Source organism: Geotrypetes seraphini, chromosome 18 (genome assembly GCF_902459505.1).
Source record: "Geotrypetes seraphini chromosome 18, aGeoSer1.1, whole genome shotgun sequence".
NCBI classification, from domain to species: Eukaryota; Metazoa; Chordata; class Amphibia; order Gymnophiona; family Dermophiidae; genus Geotrypetes; species Geotrypetes seraphini.
The window spans coordinates 1,821,761-1,845,774 of NC_047101.1; the positions used below are offsets into that span (position 1 = coordinate 1,821,761).

General features: G+C 46.8%; 1 protein-coding gene across 1 annotated transcript; it reads right to left on the reverse strand.

Moving 5' to 3' along the window:
• Nucleotides 1-4,735: 4,735 nt before the first annotated feature.
• TSPAN17 (tetraspanin 17) lies at nt 4,736-23,940 on the reverse strand. The gene is made up of 8 exons (XM_033927325.1): nt 23,719-23,940; nt 14,039-14,089; nt 12,633-12,779; nt 11,344-11,514; nt 8,664-8,789; nt 8,229-8,276; nt 7,768-7,884; nt 4,736-6,290 (listed from the first exon to the last, which is right to left on the reverse strand). Exons 1-8 carry the CDS (start codon nt 23,803-23,805, stop codon nt 6,225-6,227), a joined length of 813 nt encoding a protein of 270 aa, XP_033783216.1. The 5' UTR covers nt 23,806-23,940; the 3' UTR covers nt 4,736-6,224.
• Nucleotides 23,941-24,014: the final 74 nt, after the last annotated feature.

Sequence of the window (24,014 nt, forward strand, 5' to 3'; positions counted from 1 at the left end):
AAGCTTAGTATGCACCAACAGCCACACATTCTAGTTTATATTCATGGCCTAAGTGGATCTTAGCACACACTAACTTAGAAACCTGATGGCAGATAAAGGCCAAACGGCCCATCCGCAGCAACCATTCTCTCTTCCTCTCTCTCTGAGATCCCACGTGCCTGTCCCAGGCTTTCAGTGTCTGTCTCCACCACCACCAGCGTACATCACGGCTTTAGTAAAAGCAGTTCATGAGAGGCTTATTTTGATGCTAATGTCTTTTCTGAGCTGTTTGATGTAATCCCATCCAAAAATCTCATTGTAGTATAAGAGGTTTCCTTTGTGGGCCATTCAAAAAGGCATGAGCCAAATTCTAATTCATATTAACTTGGGTAGGTTTTTTTCCCTACTGTTCTCCCTTCCCTTGTCTTTACTTCACCCTTTTCTGTGCCTTCCCCTCCAATTTTATAACTTTTTTCTCATTTATTTTTATTCATAGTTAAATCTATGTATTGCATTTACATTCAGTCGTTATAACTTACCGTCTGTTCATTTTCCAATGTATGTGTGTTGAAAATGTTGGTTACTCCCTCCCCCTTTTTGGGGGGGTTAAAAAGGGGTCCTTTTCAAGAGGTTTTCTTACAGCTTTTTATGTTTCATTCAATTTTGCAAATGCACTTGGATTCAGCTGTCAATCAATCGCAAACTATGGGGAAACTCAACTGAGCCAAAAGAATTTAAGACTTTTTAATAGTCATAATACTTTAGGGCTGTAACAGCTACATTTCAACGTAGGCAAAATAATTTAAGATCCTCTACTCAATCTAATACCTTTCTTTTACTACCCCACCCCCCTCCCTATTACAAAGCCGGCTGCGAGGGTATCAGCGCTGACGCTCATAGAATTCTATAAGTGTTGGAGCTTTTGTCAGTGCTACGGTGTCCGGGTGTTAATGTTTTTAAGACTGTAATAGCCATGGTTAAAGTAAGAGTAAAAATATTACAATGTACAAGCTACTAACCAATTTTCCCTTTTTAATGGAATTAAAACAGATTTCATCAACCCGTTCCAAGCCTTAAGTCAGCAAACTTCCCAACTTATGCTCAGAAAAGGAAGCGGGAAGAGAGAATCAGCAGAAAATTAAATGGTTAGTCCAGGGGTAGGCAATTCCGGTCCTCGAGAGCCGGAGCCAGGTCAGGTTTTCAGGATCTCCACAATAAATATGCATCTCAAGGAGGCAGTGCATGCAAATCCATCTTATACATATTCATTGAGGAGATCCTGAAAACTTGACCTGGCTCTGGCTCTCGAGGACCGGAATTGCCTACCCCTGGGTTAGTCCATTAGGTGGCTGTCACCCTTTAGATCAGTGGTCCCCATCCCTGTCCTGGAGGACCACCAGGCCAATCGGGTTTTCAGGCTAGACCTAATGAATATGCATGAGAGAGATTTGCATATAATGGAAGTGACAGGCATGCAAATCTGCTCCATGCATATTTATTAGGGTTATCCAGAAAACCCAATTGGCCTGGTGGTCCTCCAGGACAGGGTTGGGGACCACTGCTTTAGATTAGCCAGCTCTTCCCTAATTTTTATTCCTATATTGGGCCTAGATTTAAGTTTTAGCCAACATAGACAAAGAGCTAGTTGCTATACTGTTGTTAGAACTTGCGTATGTATGACTTGTTTTCTCATAACCAATAAAAATAATTGAACTAAAAAAAATCAACGTGTTAAGTGCCAGACTACTGCTACAGCCTGTCCTTGCTGCTGCAAACTTCTTAAACTTGAAGCCTCAGGAACAACAGCAGTAGCCATAGACACTTAAGAGAAAACTCTAGGCAAGGCCTCAGAGTCAGTGCAGAGTCTCAGGCCTTGTAGTAGCCTCATCCTTGCATGGGTTTCCATGGAATTGGGAAGCCCATGGGAAGGAGGGGGCAGGACCTCTACAGGGCCTGAGATACACCAGCTCTGAAGCTCCACATAGAGTTTTCTTGGAGAGCCAACAGCTTAGCAAGCCTTCAGGACAGGGAGTGGGGAAGGCCTAGGGATAGTTGCTCAGAGCCACCCCCAACCCTGTGCTGATTTTGAGGGAGGTGCACATCCTTCTCAATGATTTCTGAGAGAATCAATTCCCACACTTTGCTATATTTTGGTGAGGCTGGAGAATCGTCCAGTTGTCTATGAGCATTCAACTTTTAAACATTTGGCCCTGTCTAGTTCTATTGCAAATTATATTAGGTCTTTTCACCTCGCTTGATCTGAAAGATGTCCGTTCCTGGAAGGGTCAGCATTCTCTCTCTTGGCACCAGTGCTGTCTATTAAGTAAAGTCTATAAGTTCTTTTTCTGGATAGATGTAACGAGACCTGTCCTCCCAGGTACATCCACAGACACTACCATACCTCAAACTACATCCCCTGTCCCGGTGTTTCCATTAGGCACTGAAGTTCTTTGCAAGGACAGTTCTGCCTGTGCTCTTCTGCTATACGAGCAACCTTTTGAAAGGTTATGGCCTTAGCAACCTGTCCATGATTACTTCCTAACTTGCAACTGCTCTGGAGCCTTGACTTTCACCATACACCGTAGCTAATTCATCGATATTCACTTCTCTGGTTTAGGGATCTCTGCACCCTTCGGCCTTGCCTCATCTCATTTTTATTTCCTACCTCCAGTCTCATCAGTATGAGCTAGAGTTTGCCTAGGCATCTTCTGGATTTCTCTGGCTAGAGCAGGGGCTGTACAAGCGGAACTTTCAAGGCCTGCTAACAGGCCAGTTTTGCTGGATATTCTTAATGAATATGCATGAGACAGACTGGCATATACGAGGGCAAATCAAAAATTAAAGGCAATTGTTACATTACGCAACAACATATGTACTCGTACATTGCCTGTTGGATAGTTCGTCTATGCAAAATACAGTGCTTGGCCTTTTATCGTGTGGCAGCCAAGAGGTCAGAAACATGAACGCTCCACTGCAAGATTGCACCATCGGAGAACAACGTGCAGTAGTGTGCTTTCTTTGGGCAGAGGGAGTGAAACTTCTGGAAATTCACCTTCAAATATTGACTCAGTATGGACATAGCGCCAGAAATCAATGAAAGGTTTATGAGTGGGTAAAAAGCAGGAAGAAAAGGTGTAACTGATGAAAGTCACTCTAGTTGCCCTTCAACATCGTGCAAAAGAGCACATTGACAGGGCAGATGCCTTGATTAGAGAAGACCTTGATAATGGTGTCTTAATTTAGATATCAGCTATGGAGCTGCATTTGCCGTAATGCATGATGACTTGGGATACAGGAAAGTCTGCACAATGGGCTCCCACACAGCTTACTGATATGCACAAGCAACAGTGTGTGGAGGTTGTGACCCATTTCCTGAGATGGTATGAAAAAGGTCCGAGATTCTGAAGAGAATTGCCACCGGCGACAAGACAATCACTTAGAACTGGAGAGCAAAAGACAAAGCACGATGAAGTAAAGGAAGCGATGCTCACCTAAGCTTTGGGAGCAGCCGAAAAACTTCTTCAATAAATGCGTTGTCTTGCATGGGGACTACAGTACTCCCCCAATATTCACAGGGGTTCCGTTCCAGGAATCCCCGCAAATCTCAAAAAAACGCGAATACGGGGAGCCTGAAGAGGGCAGAGGGAGAGCAGCCGGAGCACCGTGAGTGCAGGAAATCACTCGCAGTATGCTCCGACCGCCTCTTCCTGCACTGTCGGGCCTTATCCAATCAGGAGCTGCGTGTCAAAGCAGCTCCTGATTGGATAAGGCCCAACTTAGTGCAGGAAGAGGCGGTCGGAGCGTACCGCGAGTGATTTCCTGCACTCGCGGCGCTCCGGCTGCTCTCTCCTGCCTCTCCCACTGCCCTCTCCTTGTCGGCGGTTCGCGGTTGGAAAATACCGCGAATGACCAGGACTGCGAACCGCCGACCGCAAACGACCGGGGGAACACTGTATATGGAAAAGTGATACGTTCAATTGCTCCCAGTTACTTCTATTAAAGTCGTTAAATGTATTTTGCCTTTACATTTTGAGTTACCCTCATATACCAGCTTCATTATACGCCTGCTTGAAATCCGGTGCATCCCTCCTACCTTTTATCACTTGTCTGGGTGACCCAAACAGTTCTTCCTATCACAGCTTGTACCAGATACTTCCCTCCTTTGAGAGGTCTCTCTGCCACTGGTACAGGAATAAAAGACCCTAAAGGGATCTTAAAAGTTTCCTGTTTAGGTCACCTAGAGTAGCTCCTGAAAAGCTGCCCTGAATCCTGCACTTCAGCCTTCCTCGTCCTCCGCTGCTCATTGTACATCAGGTCATGACTATGGGGTGTTTGTGTTTTTCTTTAAAGCTGCAAGGTTCAAGAAATTGTACCAGGCCTGGAAAAAGCTCCGGGCTGCGACGGCTTCCATTGCATCAAGACTTATCTCCAGATGCTCCGGTACAGGTGGACTTTACTGAATTCAGGTCCCTAACAAATTTGCACCTTCTCCTCGCTGAAGCCCACTACTGCTTCCGAACTGTCTCAGTTGCTTAGTCCATTAATGCTGCTGTGCTCCCAGATGTGCGTCTACACCCACCACATCCGTCCTAACCACCCCTTCCCCATCTACTACAGAGGGTCTCTCTGTGTCCTGCATGTGCTGGGCACAAGTAACCCCCTTCACTGCACCATGTCCCATATCCCCCACACACTCTCCCAGGCACATCAAAGTTTAGGAGCTGATTGGTTGAACAGAATTTCACAGGGCACTTCCCAAGTTGCTCCAGATTTATCAATAAAAATCTCCCAGTATTTCAACAGGAAACATGCATCACCTTCCCCAACTGAGTGAACACACACCCTGTACACAGATTTCTGTGCAACTGCTTCACAAGCATGCCTGCATTTGCCTGTCACTGCATGACTGCTGCCCCAGCAAACTGCCCTGCAGGCTTTGACTCTGTAGACAAGGCCAGCTTGAGGCTAAGTAACACATTGTACTGCAACAGAAACTGGTGTGTCCCCCCCCCCTTTCAGTGTTAGCAGGTTCAATCTAATGCTCCCTGCTTTGTTGGTGGGGATGGTCAGGGCGGATGCTGGATGAACAGGCATTTGCATAGGCTGAGGCATGGCAAGCCCCCCTTCTTCCGTCCAGGTGGCCAAGGTTGTAACCCTGCTTGCTCAGACCCCCATTTTTCTCTCCCCATCCAGCAGTCAGGAGGAGAGGGAGCGAGTGCTGGCGTACCAGAACCATCTTTCTTTCCCCCACCAGCACTCAGTCTCTCTGTTCCAGACCTCACCCTTCTCTCCCCCTTCCCCTCCTCCCTAATAACCTCTGTCCAGGATCCTCATCTGTCCATCCAACCCTCTCACAGTGTTCAGCATCCCCCCTCTCTCTCTGCTCAGCAGCATTCCCCCTCTGTTTCTCCCCCTTCCAGCAGGCTGAGCCTTTAGTCATCTTAACAGGCAGGAGCTTCCCTCCTTCTACTGGCTGAGGTTCACTTTCATTCCTTCCACATAGGCACAGACATAGTGTGTTGTCCTCCATCTTTAGCAGTGGAAGCTTCAGCTCCAGCTCGGTTCAGGCACGGTTCTGCTTCCCACATGCACACCATCTCCCATGTCCTGCACCAGGAGTCAAGCTCTGCACTCAGCAGGACCCCTTCATCCAAAGCACCTTTTCCGAACATGCTCCCAAAAGCCGACCTGTCCAAAGGCGTGCTGTGCCATATCCGACCACATGCTTTGTAAGCAGACATATGTAGAAAAGATCTGGAAATACCAACTCCAACACTTTACATTATAAATACGATCAGACACACGTCTGTGTTCGTTCATATTTACATGTTCCTGTCTTCCACAGGTCACCGAGGGTGAGTAATATTGTATCACTTGGTCCAGTGCTGGTAGATCTAACCCAGCTCATCACTCCTCTTTGGGTAAGTCTAATACAGCAGATGGATGGAATCCAGACATAACACTCCCTTCCCAATCCCCCCCAAATACTTTACAAAACGAGCTGCACAGCGCCCGGAAGAGCCATTTCTCAGGGCTTAAGTGTGGAGCTCCATGCTTACAGCAAGAAAAGGCTGCCGTGTTGGGGCCCATGAATGGACATATGGTTACTGTGGGCTGATGTTGGGGCCTGAAGATACCAGGCTTCAGGTCTCACTGTTAGGGCCCAGGCTGCAGTCTTTCTCTGACTTAGGATTTGTGGCACATGGTCTCCTGGTATTAGTGTCTTGGGCTGCTCTTTTTAGGCATCACCAGTTGGCTTTCACTGCTTTAATGTCACTCACTAGATTCTGAGCTAAACAGATACCAAAAATCTGCCAAAAAAATAAAAATTACAGGTTAGTAAAATAACCCAGAACTAAAGCAGGTTTTCTTCCTCTTTTCTCACTTACTATAAGTTTTTCATGATTTTTCTGACATCTGTTGTTATATATTGGACTACTGTCAACTGCCAAAATGGCTGCCAAAATGTGGCACTACCTACTGCTACTACTTATCATTTCTATAGCTCTGCCAGACGTATGCAATGCTGTAGACCACAGGTGTCAAAGTCCCTCCTCGAGGGCCACAATCCAGTCAGGTTTTCAGGATTTCCCCAATGAATATGCATGAGATCTATTAGCATACAATGAAAGCAGTGCATACAAATAGATCTCATGCATATTCATTGGGGAAATCCTAAAAAACCGACTGGATTGCGTCCCTTGAGGAGGGACTTTGACACCCCTGCTGTAGACTAATGTGAAAGAGACAGTCTTTGCTTGATAGAGCTTGTAATCTAATCAAAACAGGCAAACAGGACAAGTAGGGGTTAGGGAATTTCTCAGAGAGGGAATGATAAAACAGACATTGGTACGAGTTAGGAGTTAAAAGCAGCCTCAAAAAAGTGATATATGAAAAGTGGCAAATAAATAAAATTTAAAAATGACTGAATCAATCAGTTCTAGTGCTCCTACTCCATTGCCTGCAATGTGATATGGGAGGGGTGCTCTGTCTCCAGAAGCTCAAATGAAAGGGGGAAGCCATAGCTAGAAATTGGGAGGGGGATGGTCTGGGTCAGGGGATGGAGGTGGGAGGGGGTGACACTTGGGATTGGGGTGTGCAGGGGGAGGGCAGACACTCAATGTCAAGGTGTGGAGGGGAGGGGGACACTCAGAGTTGGGGTGAGGAGGGGAAGGGGACATTTGGGGTCAGGGTGTGGAGGGGAAGGGGACATTTGGGGTCAGGGTGTGGAGGTGGAAGGGGGACATTTGGGGTCAGGGTGTGGAGGTGGAAGGGGGGACACTCAGGGTTGGGGTGTGCAGGGGAGGGGGACACTCAAGGTCAAGGTGTGGAGGGGAGGGGTGACACATGAGGTTGGGTGTGGAGGGGAGGGGTACATTTGAGGTCAGGGTGTGGAGGTGGAAGGTGGGACAGTCAGGGTCAGGGTGTGGAGGTGGGAGGGGGACACTCGGAGTCGGGGTGTGGAGGTGGGAGGGGGACATTTGGGGTAAGGGTAAGGATGTGGAAGGGGGGAACACTCAGGGTCGGGGTGTGGAGGGTGGAGGGGTGACACTCGGGGTTGGGGTCTGCAGGGGGAGGGGGACACTCAAGGTCAAGCTGTGGAGGGGAGGGGGACACATGGGGTCAGGGTGTGGAGGTGGAAGGTGGGACACATGGGGTCAGGGTGTGGAGGTGGAAGGGGGGACACTCGGGGTTGGGGTGTGGAGGTGGGAGGGAGCTCTGGTTTAGGAAGTATAGATGAAACAGATTTTATGGCAGTGAGTGGGGAAATAAAAGGGAGCTTTATACCTGTAATAGTGCAATTGCCACGAAACTCCCGGCTACCACAATTAAATTATCCTGCAGCCATTTCTCAAACTGCCCTACACAGCCTTTCGTGTAGATGTAACTCTGCTGCTCCAGCTCCTGAGGGAAAGAAGGGAAAGGATGTTTGTGTGAGCAAGAGGGGTTTGACAAGCGCACCTTCCTATGAAGAGACTGCAGGAAACTCCTGAACAGTCACAACACCTCGAAGATGCCAAATAGGATTCTCAGGAACAACATTTGAGGCAAAAAGGTAAAGAAACACCCTAAAAAGAGGGGCGAAGATGACGCAATTGATACAATTGAAAAAGAAATGCTTAATTTGCCCTATTAAGACCCTGAGTGTGGAAAGGACGCTCTTCCAACTCATGGGAAAGGAAGAATCCCAAGGGATGTTGTTGCTCTTCCACTACCCCCAAATCCCGAAACAAGAGGCAGCAGCTCACCTGCTTCAGTCGCACGTCATAGCCACATTGAGTGTTGGGAACATCTTCCTGAGGATGGAAAAGTAACAGTCAAAAATCTGCAGGCACTGGATGAACTGATCCTACTCATCCCATTAGGTCTTCCTCTCTTTCCTCCATCTTCTCTACCACTTCCCTTGCACCCCACCTAAACCTCACCTTCTACACCTTTACCCTCCTCAGCTCCACAGCACTCACAATCTCCTCCTTCTGTCCTCTTGACCTTTACCCTACCCACAATCCAATTCTTCTGCCCTCCTGAACTCTACCTACCCATAGTCCCATCCTTATCTCCTTCTTAGTGCTCCCTATTTGTGTTCATCTTTTCTCTCCTTCCTTCCTTAAATCCTACTCTGGTAATAGCAGGGGAATATGAGTGAGACAGGAAGTTATTAATCCTCCTTCCCCTCTCCTTACCGCTGGGTCCTTAACACAACAGGAGAATGGCACACCACAACGCTCGCGACTTGGATTTGAATCAGTGCAGTTAAAATAAATATTGAGATTCCAGTCATTGGGTCCATGAGCACCACAGCAAGACCACTAGGATAAGGAAAAGAGACGACATGAGAAATAGAAAAATACAACCCTATCACCCAGGTATCCTCCTACTGCCTTAGAGGTCTGCTGGCGATTATAAACCATTCACAACTTCTCACAGCATCTCAAAATTCTGTTGGAGCTTTGGGAAGATTTTTGGTGGCTTTTCAGACATTCAGATTCACTATGCAATTATTTGTTTCATCCTTGAAGTTCCTTCCCTCCCCATTCATGTCCTTTTTCTCCTTCTTTTGTAGAGACTACACATTCTCCTTTTTGTCATGGGTATTTTTCATACCCAACCCACAATGCAATGTCATAGGGATTCCTTTCCCCATTCCATTCTAGCTCTATATCACAGGAACTCTCCACTTCCCCACACATGCCTATCTCCTCCTGTGTCCTGGGCATTCCTCACCCTCTTCCCCTGCTCTGTGTCGCAGCCCTGGGAATTCTCTCCTCCACACCCTCCTTCCTCAGAGCTGAGGATCCACTGGACTGTGGCTTTCAGTTATTGCATTCTTCAGCACACAGAACTTTTCCATCAGAAAGAAAGAAATATTCCAAAAATACTTTATCCATATTCATTATTTTGGAATTTTAATGGTTCTGGGCAATTTGACTTCTTTGACAAAATACAGAGGAGGTAATTGCGGAATCCACCATTCTAGGATTTAAGGGCAAGTTAGATGTACATCTCCTTATGAGTGGCATGAAGTGACATGGGTAGGGGTAGGCTAGATGCACTTCTCTTTATGAGAAGCTTGGAGCGATATGGGGACCAAAACTATGCCAGGGTACACCTGGCAGGGCCTCCACGTGTGCGGATCGCCGGACTTGATGGACCTAGGGTCTGTTCCGGAGATGGCGCTTCTTATGTTCTTATGTTCTAACTGTATGGGACCTGCCACATTCATGCATGATAGATGCATGGAATAATCATCAGTAGAGATGGTGGAGACAAAGACTGTCTGAATTCAAGAAAGCGTGGGACAGACAAGTGGTATCTCATAGGGACAGGAGAAGATAGTGGATGCTGCGGATGGCCAGACTGGATGGACCATTTGGCCTTTATTTGCCATCATGTTTCTATAACCATAAAGCTCTATGACCTCACAATGCAGGTGTAAAGAGCCTTAGCCTATAGGAAGAGGAGATGCAAATGTTAAGAGCCTTAGCCAATAGGGAGAGGAGGAGATAGTGGATGCTGCGGATGGGCAGACTGGAGGGGTCATTTGGCCTTTATCTGCCATCATGTTTCTATAACCATAAAGCTCTATGACCTCACAATGCAGGTGTAAAAAGCCTTAGCCTATAGGAAGAGAAGATGCAAATGTTAAGAGCCTTAGCCAATAGGGAGAGGAGGAGATAGTGGATGCTGCGGATGGGCAGACTGGAGGGGTCATTTGGCCTTTATCTGCCATCATGTTTCTATAACCATAAAGCTCTATGACCTCACAATGCAGGTGTAAAGAGCCTTAGCCTATAGGAAGAGGAGATGCAAATGTTAAGAGCCTTAGCCAATAGGGAGAGGAGGAGATAGTGGATGCTGCGGATGGGCCGTTTGGCCTTTATCTGTCATCATGTTTCTATAACCATAAAGCTCTATGACCTCACAATGCAGGTGTAAAGCGCCTTAGCCTATAGGAAGAGGAGATGCAAATATTCTTAGCCGATAGGGAGAGGAAGAGATAGTGGATGCTGCGGATGGGCAGACTGGAGGGGTCATTTGGCCTTTATCTGCCCTCATGTTTCTATGCCCTGGTGCTGAAGCTTAGAGGAGAAAATAAATGGCCAATGTTCTGACGGAGACACCTCTTTCTTTAAAGACGACCGTCCCCAGTACACCAGCCAGCTTTCTGCCACTCTGCAGAATCAGAGCCTCCTCTCCACCACCCCAGACTCTCACTCACTTCACCAGCCATGTCTGTGATGATCTGGGGTTTGAGAAAGGAATCCACTCCAGTGAGAGTTGAAACAATGAACTCCACTGGCAGCTTTACATCAAACACACAATGTATTTATTCAGTTTTCTACAGAACAGTTTACATGGATTTCTTCAGGTATTCCTTGTCTGTCCCAGTGGGCTCACAATCTATATAATATATCTGGTGCAAGTGCACATTTGTCCAGGTCTAAGGGCCGATGCCAGAGCTGCTACTCATAAATGGCCCGTGGACACAATGAGCGAGTCATCATTACACAAATATGGTACAAGGGCAGAGGGAATGCCACCACATAACTCAGCTCCAGGCTGCAGAGGCTTCCAGGATTTGTTAGGCCCTGATTCCAGTCAGCCCAGTGGTTACCATGGTAACAAAGCTAGTTCTAGCCTCTTTGTACTATTTATAAGATGAAAGCTTGAATCTGGCTCTCCCAAGGGAAAAATCCTCCTTCGCTAGAGTCCCCATGCCAGACTGAGCCTTTGAGAGACAAATTTTAGGATTTCCTCTTCACAAACACACTGAACTGGAGAGAAAAGGGGACTAGTACAGCAGTACCCCGTGGCAGAGCAGACACCCTGCAAGTGAGGTCTGGGGTCGGCGGCTCTACTTACGTATTCTTGTGCGAAGTCAATGAGGTTCTGCAGGTCGATGTCATCCCGATAAGCTTTTACGTTGTTATTAATGAAAAAATTTAGCTGATCTTTGATCCAATCTTTGAATACAAAAGCCAGGATCCCCGCTGTGAGTTCCAGGAAGAATATCAACCCCAGACACACTGAGAACTGCAACGAGGAAGAAATACCTCATTACATCAAATTGTCTTATGATACAGGCAATAGGGTGGGATAGGAACCCATCTGCCTCCATGTCATAAGGAACATGCTACTCCGGTCCTCGTTTTATCTCATTACAATATATGCATGCATTTGCTTGTGAAACGCAAGCTGACAAATCTATGCATGCAACAAGGTAAACTCAGGCCTGAACTACCCTGTTCCTTATGACACGGAGTGAAATAGCAACCCTAATTGAAGGTAACATGGTACTTGTCATCCAGGGCATCTTTCTGCATGGACAAAACTCCAGAGAATCTGGAAAAATGGACTGCTATGGTCTGCTGCTCATCCACTGGACACAGACAGTCAATACTGGCCAGCAGAAAAGCACTTCCAGGTCCCCTGAGCATGTCAAGGACTCAGGGAAAAGGCAAGAACCACAGATGAGGTGGTAAAGAAAACGATCTCGGAAACATTTCTTGTTAAGATATTGATAATCTGAGCTGTTGATATGAAGATGCTAGAATCAGGTTTTGGCAGGACTCCTGCTCTCTCCAAGTCCTTGGAAATTTGGACATTAAATGCTTTTTCAGGGTCAAGGAAAGGGGAGAAGGCAGTTTGGATTTCCATTTCACAGCACTGGTTCTACACTAACCCCTGGAGTCTATAGCTAAATTGACTAATGAGCTAATGCCAGTAATTGGAATTTGAGCGTAAGCGTCTGAATCCCTTTGCGTGCCTGGGTGGATCAGGGCTGTTCCTAAAATTTGCACACAATGTTGTAGAATCCCAGGAATTATACCTGGTTTCAGGAGGTGTTAAGTCCTGAGATTCTACAATTGGCAGCCCATGAGAGAATTAGCTTTGCTCTTTACTGAATTTAGCCCTAAATGTCCAAGAAATGGAAGAAATATCTGAATGAGTTTGATGATTATATTTACAAAGTGGAAATGGATTTTATGCACACAAAGCAGGTATTTGTTATCAAGATCATTTTGTCTTGTGTGGAGTGAGGGTGGCACATACATCTTTTTCTCACCCAGGTTATAAATGATAAACCACAGCAGACGTTGCAGAGAGGGAGTGTGTGTGTGACACAGTCAGGAAGAGAGGAGACCACTTACAAACTTCAGGAGGAAGGTGTTCTCACGTAGCGCTCCAATACAGCCGGCAAAACCTAGCACAAACATGATTCCTCCAACCACAATGAAGAGCCAGACTGGGTCGAAGCCACCCAGGTCAGTGATGGATGAGATGTTTGAAAGGACACCCTGCAGAGACCCAGAGAGAGAGAGTTTATGCATCCACAAGAACCAACTCCCTCTGCAACACTGTCTCACACACCTTTGCTAGGTGCCTTTCCCAGTCACAGGACAAGAACATGAGTCATGTCAGAGACCTTCTGGGGCCTATGCGAGAGGACAGCTGAAAACATCTGCATTGCTGGGGAACTGACAGTTATAGAAGTTGGTGCAGTAACTATGGAGATTTAACTCAACCCCCAGCTTAGTTACAGTACTTCCCCACCCCCCTGTACCTCTTTAAAATCTTAGCCAGCACGAGCAACTACTTTAGCGTGCTGCTCGCACAGGCCTAGTTCCCTCTGAAATCACTTCCAGGTCGCGGGGCCAGGAAGTGATGTCAGAGGGAAAGCCAACGCTAGCACATGCTCGCACTGAGGAAGATTTAAAGAGGCATGGGGTGGGAAGGGAGACAGGAGTGTGGTCTGAGGACATGGAAGAAGTGGGGGTGGGGCATCAGTGCCCCGGACACCCCCTACCCTCGCTATGCCACGGAATGGCCTTGATGGACCTTTGGTCTGTCCCAATATGGCACTTCTTATGTTCTTCAAGGAACTGAGGGCTGCTGGGAATATTGAACTCGAAAGGGCTAAGTCAGGAAGATAAAACATTGACCGATGAGGCCTCTATTTGTCCACATGCTCAGCTAATAAACTGTGGCCTAGTCTTCCCTTATTTTGAAACATTCGATTGGATGGACAGCCCTCTCCAATTTTGTTTTGCATTGAGGGTGCTAATTTGTGCCTTTTGAAATACATAGTATCAGTTCTGTGACACAGTTTTAGTTTCATAGTTTTTTAGAAATTTTATTAAACGCTTACCATAACATTCAAAGCATTGTACAATTAAAAAGCTAAAATATAAAATGGGGAAACAAACAACAGATAGTAGACAGAAGCTTCGTAAGGGCAATTGTAAAGAAGAGGAAAAAGGGATAACTACAATTTATAAGCAAAGTTTAGAAAACAGCAGGAGGCTGATTTGTTTTAAAAAGTCTTTTCATGTTAACTGTTTTAGTTTTCAGATTTGTCTCAGCAGATCTGTTTTTGTTTTATGTCGATTAGGGGTTTTATGTGTGTTTATTTTGTAACCTGTAAGAAAGGGCAGGCTAAAATTGTTTCAATTAATAAATATGCAGCTGCTCTCAGCAGGGCACTGTGCAAGTGGATACGAGAATGGCACAGGGAAGATGAAGAGCAAAATATGTGGCCACTCTCGGTCCCTCTTACCTTTTCAGCCCATGCCCACAGGCCAATAGCCAGGAATGCAGCTCCTAATAACTGAAAGACAAGAAGAGACATCAGCAGTCAGGGCAGGGGAAACATAAAACATGCCAATAGATAGACATCAGGCCCAGGTGGGTTACCCATCCTCATCTCACCACTCAGCATGCCCGTTCCTTCCTCTCCCTCTGAACAAGGGAGCTGTAAGAACCAACTAGGACACATCTCAGCAGCTTCTGGACTAGTAAGAGTGGCTCAATGCCGCCTTTCTCCCTTGCCCAACATAGATTTCATCACATCGGCATCTCTCACAGCTCTGCCTCCTGGCAAAACATAACATCCACTCTGCCCGAGTAGAAAGACCACAAGCATTGAACTAAAACCTCTATCAAGTGGTGTATGTCACCAGTGTATGAATTATCCAAAAGCCACTTCAGTCCTTTCATAAGCTGTAACCAGCTCATGGGTATCTCTGGATAATTTTTAGTTGGTTCAATAGAAAAAATCGTAACTTGCATTGAGTCTTGTGTGACCCTGGGCAAGTCATCAGAATAGTCTTACTGGGTCAGATGAATGGTCCATCAAGTCCAGTAGCCCGTTCTCACGGTGGCCAATCCAGGTCCCCATGCCTATTTGGTAATAAGTCCCCTAAAGTTAAAAAAAGTGGGGGGTACATACTGCTGACGTGAAAGCCCCTGTTCCCGTTTGTCTCTCTAGGATGTCATTGATTTATGCCGTCATGGAGTCACTTCCCAATTCCCAACTCAAAAGATGTGCTTTGAACCAAGGATGAACACTTCCCTGACCTACCATGATAAGAGAGAAATGGGACGGGCAATCTTATAACCTAGACACATGGAAATGTTGAACCTGTGCCAATCACGGTACCTAGGTGCTGTTCCGTGAAGAACTACTTAACTCACATAGTATTTTCAAGGGGCGGAGCATGGGTGGGACAAGGGTGGAGCTCTCACTCCATGCCACACCCAAATATTAACATTAATTGCAATCTTGAGACTTCCAAAAAGGGCTTGTCACCAGCCTTCCAACAGACTAGTACTGGACTTTAGGCTTCAACAAGTTTTATTCAGTCAGGCTTTTTCCACCTGAACTTACACACACAGCTATGATGGAAAAGGACTATTTATACCAAGACTGTCTCATTTGTCTCTTTTTTCAACAAACATTGTGTATGTCATTTTGGACTTCATTTAGAACTGTGAATAGAGTAGCTTATAAAAAATTTTAAATAAATAATATGAATAATACCCAGTTCCAAGCATTCACATTCCTTTAGAGGAGGGATGGACAGGGCAACCTTTATACATGCATGTCAATACGACTCCTGGCAGGATGTGGAAGCTCTAGGAAACCTTCTGTGATTAATAAATAAGTAAAAATGTATCTACAAATAATGGAAACAAACTGATATTATGAAAATCTCTCCAATCTAGAGTATTTAAAATTACCAAAACTCTGGCCAAGGGCATTTTCCGTGTTTTCTACGGCTCTTTTCTACGATGGGCTCTCTAGCTGCTAAGTGCCGTTAGTAGTAAACATTCTAAGTTTATTTACATTTTAATATACCGATGGCCGGTTTACATAGCTAAAAATATTAAAAATTTAAGAAGGGAGTAAAGAAAAAAAAAAAAAGTTGAATGTTGAGTAGACAAATACAATTACGTACGCGGGTTTGTTAAAAATAAAAGAAGGGAAGAGGGGGAGGGGAGAGGGGAAAAACAACCGAAAGGGGGGGGGGGGGGGGGGTCGCATCATAGAAGGGGTTCGTTTCATATACTGCTGGGCTATTAGAAAGGAGAAATCCTAAACCCTATGATATGCATCTTGGAATAAGAAAGTTTTTAGTTTAGCTAAGAAGAAAAAAAAAAAAAATTTAAATTGAATCAGGTTGGGCAGACTGGATGGACCATTCGGGTCTTTATCTGCCGTCATCTACTATGTTACTATGTTTAGTCTTGAATTTATCAAGTGAATTTTCTTGGCAAATTCCTTCTCTGTCTGGCTAATCCTTAGATAGGCCAGGTGGCTTTATCTGTCTTCATTTTCCTGCCTACCAGCCCTTTCTTTCACACATGGCCCTAGCTGAGAATTTATACAGGGACAGAGCTTATTGCAGAGGGAGTGCGTGGCGCAGTGGTTAGAGTTACAGCCTCAACACCCTGAGGTTGGGAGTTCAAATCCCTCACCGCTCCTCGTAACCCTGGCCAAGTCACTTAATCCCCCCATTGTCCCAGATACACTAAATAAAGTTTGAGCCCACTGGGACAGATAGGGAAATATGATAAAGTACCCCAATCTAAGTGAAGGAAGGAGTCAGGCATGAGAAAACGATGAGGTGATCAGTGGTGAGACCCTGGTGTGTGAGCTGTGAAGCAAGAAACATTACCTCGGCCACAGAGATTTACAAACATCTGTGGCATTTTCGTTAGTTTTTAAGCATTTCATCTAATGCCTTTCACATAACATCAAAGCAGTTTACAATTTAAAAAAAATGAGAAAAGAAAAGGAACTACAAATTTCAATAGGACAGCCAGAAAACCAAATAAAAAAACCAGCACGTTTGGGGTTCTCCTTGTTCATTCCTGGTGTTCTGTTCTATTTTCTTAGGGGTTCCTTTTCTAAGCTCTAGCCCTTATTTGCTTACAAAATTGGTGTTGGTAAGTGTTCACAGACTAACCTTTATAATGGACAAACCCTAATGCAGGGCTGCCCAAGTCCGGTCCTCAAGATCTACTGGCAGGCCAGGTTTTCAGTATATCCACAATGAATATGCATGAGAGAGATTTGCATGCACTGCCTTCTTGATATGCAAATCTCTCTCTCATGTTCATTGTGGATATCCTGAAAACCTGGCCTGCCAGTAGATCTTGAGGATTGGACTTGGGCAGCTCTGCCCTAATGGCATAATTAGCGATTGAACACCAAGTAAATAGAAGGAAAGAGGCAAATGAGACACCAAATCAGTCCAAATAGGGGAACCTTTATTGCACAAATCCCAACAAGGATACAAGTTTTGACAATATCAAATTGTCTTCTTCAGGGGACAAATATACCAAGTGAGTCTAGTAATGTTGTAGATTAAACTCTCATAGAGTTGTAGATGAATGAACGTTATGAAATACTCGCCTACTAGTGGCCGTGAATTCAAAAAGTAGGAAACTTGGCCATTTTCTGGCGGCAGTAAAAATGGCCCTGGCCCACCCTTATGCAGGTCTGTCCTGTGCGCTAGGGCCAATTTAGTAAAAGGACCCCCTCGTTAACTGTTGGACTGTTTATCTTTCTGTCTCAATTGTATTTTTTATGGGCTGAAAGTTAGCAGGTCCTGCTCAGCATAATAGCGCTGACTATGCGTGTCAGGCAGTTAGTCTTTAGCACATAGGTTCTCAAAGGGAGAGCAGAGGATAGGGATGGGCAGACTGGTTAGGTCATATGGTCTTTATCTGCCTTCATTTTTCTAAGTTACAAGTAAAATAAGGGTTAGTTTTCATAAACTACAAACGATCGCAGAAAGAGGAAGACAGGCAAAAATATCTGGAAAAGTTAACAGAGCGAAAGCTAGAAGGATGCGAGGGTGCATAGGGAGAGGTATGGCCAGTAGGAAAAAGGTGATATTGATGCCCCTGTATAAGACTTTGGTGAGACCTCATTTAGAATATTGTGTACAATTCTGGAGGCCTCACCTTCAAAAAGATATAAAAAGGATGGAGTCGATCCAGAGGAAGGCTACTAAAATGGTGTGTGGTCTTCGTGATAAGCCGTATGGGGACAGACTTAAAGATCTCAATCTATATACTTTGGAGGAAAGGCGGAAGATATGATAGAGACGTTTAAATACCTACGTGATGTAAATGCGCATGAGCCGAGTCTCTTTCATTTGAAAGGAAGCTGTGGACTGAGAGGGCATAGGATGAAGTTAAGAGGTGGTAGGCTCCGGAGTAATCTAAGGAAATACTTTTTTACAGAAAGGGTGGTAGATGCATGGAACAGTATTCAGGAAGAGGTGGTGGAGAAAGAAACTGTGTCTGAATTCAAGAAAGCCTGGGATAGGCACATGAGATCTCTTAGAGAGAGGAAGAGATAATAGTTACTGCGGATGGGCAGACTGGATGGGCCATTTGGCCTTTATCTGGCATTATGTTTCTATGTACCTTACAGAAGTCCAATAAAAATCTTTGAATGTTTCTGTCAGAAAGGTGGCTGGTTTCAGAGACATACAAGCATGCACAACACAGCTAGCACTGGTGGCCAAAGCGTGCCTGCTGACTTAAGTTCAGACAGCACTGGTGGGACTCGTGCAGGAGACATCTTTGGCTGGTGAGGCTTGGACTTCCTGTCACACATTAAAGCAGAGGGGTCCAAGGCCTCCACAGCTCCCCTCCCCTGGGTGAAGCCAACAATGGTGCTGCTAACTCTAAATCTCCCGTTAAGCTCTGCAGTGTAGGATTTTGAAACAGGCTGTCTAGGAAGGGATCAACGTTTTTGGGCAAAGCAGCCCATGTACTTGTAAAATGCTGGACAGAGCAGATGAACCCCATGGTGAGGGCGAGCGGAGGCTCTTGGGAGTGTATCACTCACTTTTCTCTCTCTCTCCCAGCTTGTTCCAATCTCTAGGTCTCCCTCGGAAGGGGGTGGGGGTGGGGGACTCAAATCCAGACAAAGGAAGGAAAGTACAATCGTGATGCCAGGGACCGTGAAATGGGCGAGCGACAGATTCTGAAGCTCCAGCTGATGCTCTTCCCACAGGCCACTCCCCTCATTTAGAGAAAGCAGCTTTTTCGATAGGGACGTTTAACTCTGACTTTGGGTGTTTTGAGACAAATGTTCAAAAACCAGGTGGAGAAAAGTCAAACCCACACATTTCTTTTAATGGCCCAACTCGTTTTGTCCAGCTAGACATCTAAGTTTTTTTAACCACACAAAACATCCAAATTAAAAAGATGAAAAACAAGTCATTTGCATGTAGGAGGGTCCAGCGTTTTTAATGGACTGGCCACACAGACATGCCAGCAGAGCAGTAGGGCACCCCAGGGAGCACTGCTGTGAACTTCACAGTAAGGGTGCCAGGTACACATCTCACCATAACCCCCGTACATTATACAATGACCCTCCAACACTCCCCCTAAGCCTACTGTACCCACCTGTCTACTGCCCCAATAGCCCTTATGCCGGCAGGTGTCACCCACATGGCAGTATAGTAGGTTTGGTGGGCTCACACTTTCCACAAGTGTCCTAGTTAGGGTGGCATCTGGGCCTGGCTCTCTTCTCTGCAGGCCACTGCTCTCCCCACCAGGCTACTCCAGAGTACTGCTGCCCGATTCACTTAGGTGAATTGATTCAAAATCGATTTGTTGACTGAGAAAATCAGACTCACTGATTCAGCCAGCCCCCCCACTCAAGTGAGACCTAACAAACCTCCGAGGCCTCCTACAGCAGCAGCAGCAGTGGTGCTCTGAACAGGCTGCTTTGTGGCCTACCTCGCTGGGGCCTTTCCTCTGCCATATCGCTGATGACATCATCAGTGATGTGGCAGAGGGAAACCCTAGTAGGGCAGGCTGGGAAGCAGCCCATTCAGAGCACTGCCGCTGATGTTCTAGGCGGCCTCAGAGGTATGTCAGGTCTCGCAGTGGAAGGGTTGCTGGGGTGCTGTTGCACAAGGGGATAGGAGGGAAGGATGGAAAACTACTGCACATGGGAATGGGTGGGAGAAGAAAGATGCTGCTCAGGGGGCAGAGAGAGAAAGAATTGTTGGGGGTGGAGGACAGGAAGGGAGAGATGAAGATGCACCGGAGACAAAATGGTCAGAAAGACATCTAGAAAGTCAGTTTCGACAATGCCCACTTGGAAGTTTGACTAGTAAGACGTCCAAGGGCAGGTTTATGACATCTTTTTTAAAAAAATGAGCCCCCAATGTGTGTCTTGGAGATCTATGTACTGTGCAGATGTTTCCTGCCTTCTCTTTCTTGGGGTTTGGAGGCTTCCTCGTGTGGTCCCTTAATCTGGCATTGGTGAGGGTCCCTGGTGCAGCACGTGCCGTTGTAGGGATGAAACCACCATTTGAACACTCGCCTTTTAGAATATGGAGATCTAGAAGGGCCATGTGGAGAGACCCTCACAGGACTTTAGCCCTATCCCCTTATGCAAATTAAATGAGGGGCCACATATGAACAGCAGAGTTACTCAGGGGTCGAGCCAGCACTGGGGCGGAGTAAAAGAAAACATCCTTGCCTGATCATAAGAAAAGCCATACCAGGACAGACCAGTGGTCCATCTAGCCCAGTATCCAGCTTTCAGAATGGCAATTGCAGGTCACAAGGCCCTGGCAGAAATCCAAATAGGAGCAACATCCAGGAATCCCAAAGAGTTGCAAGATTCCATATTAGTGATCCCAGGACATACAGTGGCTTCCCCCACATCTCTCTGAACAGCAATAAATAAAACCCAATAAGTAAATCTGAATTCTGCTTCTCTTCGTTACCTCTGAGGTAAGTCACTCCAAAAAGTAGCACCTACAGCCTCCTCCCCTAGGGATCGATCCACTAGCTAGGAAGAGGAAGTGCCTGGACATGCAGAGAGGGGTCCCAGCAGCACGCAAGCTCAGAGAGAAAAAAAAAAACAAAACCAGAAAACTCTGAGCTGTCGGCAATATCATCCATACGTGGCTGACTCATCCTGTTTGTCCTAGGAGAAGCCCAGCCCAGCCCAGCCCCCAGCGCATTACAACACCTTTACCACCAGCATTTTAACATAGTCTACAACCTTTTACTCTCAATGCAGGAAACAAAGGAGGTGCAAATTATAGTGGTGTGAATGAGTGTGTGTATGGGGGGGGAGGGAAGGGGCACCGCACGTCACTGCAGTAATAGGCAGGTGCTTTCCATATTGGGAGTAAAATATCTCCCTTCTTATCTGTACGTAAGGGAAGCAGAAAAAGGAGGATAAAAAGGTTTGCCATCCCTCACCCCAAAACAATTCCCTGGTATCCCTAAGACCCCTGATTGCAGTGTGGCCAGGTGCCAGCACAGGGAATCCCTTTACCAGACCCCTGTAAAGCTGAGAGATGGCGGTTACCACTCATTCACTCTAGCACTACTGCCTTCCAAAATGGTGACACCTGACCCCCAAGCAATATATCTCTTGGGCTGGCTGCCAACGAAGGCAACATAAATGATTAATAAAGAGGAGATCTGGGCTCTCGCTCGCAGACATGAGGAGTGATGTGTGGCTGTGTATGTAAAACGGGAGAGAGGGTCTTACTGACCCCACATCCTTTTAAATCGCTCAAGACAATTGCACTCTGTAGTGCAGCACAATGACTGCTGTATTCCTCCCACAGATCTGATGCAGGAGCACAGGCTGATGGGAAGTGACCGAGCCATGCAGTTGGGATCTGTGCGGATTTTCCCAGAGCTTGGCCTGGTACTGAGTGACTCCCTCCTCACAAAAGATCAGAAAGAAAGCTAGAGGGACACAAGTGAAAATGCACGCCAGCTCTCCGTCAGTGCAGACTCAGCCTAAAGGCCAAGGTCAGGCCCATCACCTCCCACCTCAGTGTGCAGGTTACAGCATCGCTATAATCCCGGACATGTGAAGATCAGGGAATACAGGCGGCCAGGAATAAAGCCAGACAGGAGAACTGGGTTTTCATGAACGGGCACAGTTCTTCCTTCACAATACTTGTGATGTTTGATTCCAAGTCTGAGAGCACAAGGAGACCCCCCACCCCCAAGCCTGTCACGAGTCCTTCCACCACTTTGTGAATAAGCTCAGTGTCACGAAAAAGATGCATAAGACACATGAAGAAGCAGAGCACGACGGCACTTGAGTACTAGAGGTACCAACATCACTCCCACTCACAAACAAAAGCGACGGGATCGCCCTACACCGCGAGAAGTCACAGCCGGGCACTGGAGTGGCACAAAGCCATAGAACAGATACAGCAGCAAGTACTGTCCAGCCCTTGAGCCGGGAGAAGTGATCAGGGAAGGCACTGTGACACATTCCTTAGGCCCACCAGGGCCTGGTCTGTCCAGGCCGCCTCGCACTAAGAGAAGAGAAGGTGCGAGGGCTTCGCACACCTCCTACCCGAATGGAAACATTAGCACCCGAGTCAGCAGCAGAAACAGAGGAGGAAGGGCCAGATTAAAGCAGAGAAACAGGAGATGAGTAGCATTATAAAAACAGCAAAAGCACATTTCCTCCCGCGCCTGGGTAAAACATGGATCGTAACCCCATGCCCTTAAAAATCTGCTTACCTTGGTTTGTAATTTCAGTTTCTTTCTGATGAACCTGTAATTGAGGAGTCCACGGACCTTGCAGATGTCAACCACAGAAAACAACAGTGGCCATGGCATGGAGGCTGCAGGGATCCTCGTTTTAACTCCCGTGGACCTCTTGGATCCTGCTTATTCCACATATTCTCATCTTAACCCCTCCAGCAGAATCCATGAAGTCCGCAGGAGCTAAATCGAGGATCTTTGGAAGTTAAAAACCAAGGATCCCTGGGGACCTCACACCACAGCCACTTTCTTTTGGAGGCCGGTTCATGGTTTAACTTCTATACTTGCTGATTTGTTTTCTCTTTGTGGGTGGGATTGGGAGGAGGTACGATGTGGACCCCGCAGAGATCCTCATTTTAACTCCCGCATGGATCCCACTCACCCCCGAAGGTGAGCAGATTCTTAAGGGCGTGTAGTTAAGGTCCACATTTTACCCAGTCCCTTTCCTCCCGCCATCTGTCAGAAAAGCAAAGAGATGATTAGAAGTAGCTCAATGCTGACTGCAACCATTCCCAGCCATTGTACAGGGCACGCGGAGCACATTCAACACCCCCACCCTGCCAAAGAGGCATGACCTTCCCCCTCTAGACCACTTACATAAAATGGGCACCAATTTCAGGGTCTCACTCAAAGCCTAAGTGTTAGCTCTGGTAATTGGCGATTTTTCAGCCTGCACATCCCAGATCTCACGGGATCCAGAACACCACATCAATTACCTGAGAAATGGGCAACAGTGCCCTAGGCTCAGACTACCGCCCCTCTGCTGGAGACGATCAGAAAGGCAGGTTGAATCCCAGCTGTTGGCACTGGAAGATGAATCGGACCCCATCTCCGCTCTCCCAGCTAGTGCACCTGGGGTCTGCCCGATTTTCCCCCCTCCATGCACAGACAGAGGGTAGGCAATCGCTAGAGGTGAACACCCTGGGTCAGTCAGCAAATACCAAGCCACTAGAAGTGACAATCCATCCTTCTTTTAGGCCGGAGAGTGGGGGATCCATTCTGGGCCCTCGGCCATTTCAGAGGGGTCAGGGGTGTTAATCTCTTATTAGCTTCTGTGCCAGACAGCAACCTCTTCAGCCCATGACCAGGAAGGAGCTCCAGGGGGTCACCTCCCTGCCTTAGAAGAGGCCAACCTGCATTAGCCTCCACTGCTGCCCCCTCCCCCTCCCCCTCCCTTTTGTTCCTGGGGTGAATGGGTGGAGGGTCACTCCTTCCTACGAGACCGTGTGGACATGTGCAGGACAGCTCAATACACATTTCATGCATAAACATGTTTAGCAACAAGGCAGCACTGCAGGGACAATATTTACAATCGCAGCCCAGGGAAGAAGTGAGGTCCAGCAGCTGCTCCAGGCAAAAGGCAACCGATGCAGCCCCCCCAGCACTCACCCAGAACACAATGTTGAATCCAAAGAGAAAATATTTCACACAGCAGCTGACTTCAGGTCCCTTGAAATGCTGCTGCTTACCGGACATGGCTCCCCTGCAGCAGGCACGGCGGGAGCCCTCCACAGCCTTTGTTAGGGATCCTCCCGGCCAAAAGACTCCATGGCTGCTCCTCTTCCCACCCAGGCTCCTCCCAGCCTCAACGAGAGCTCAGCTCCAGCAAGTCCTCCTATCTGAGCAGGGACATCTAGAGGAACTGGGACAAAGCACAGAGGCAAGGATTTTCCCAGGCGGCAGAG

What these genes read in the sequence shown, in the direction of transcription:
- TSPAN17 (XM_033927325.1), bottom strand. Translation starts at nt 23,805, where the DNA reads ATGTCCGGTAAGCAGCAGCATTTCAAGGGACCTGAAGTCAGCTGCTGT. An exon ending in TGTGGGCATGGGCTGAAAAG is followed by an intron (nt 12,780 to 14,038) that starts GTAAGAGGGACC and finishes GGGTCTCTGCAG; the next exon opens with GGTGTCCTTTCAAACATCTC. An exon ending in TGGCAATTGCACTATTACAG is followed by an intron (nt 6,291 to 7,767) that starts GTATAAAGCTCC and finishes TTTTTTTGGCAG; the next exon opens with ATTTTTGGTATCTGTTTAGC.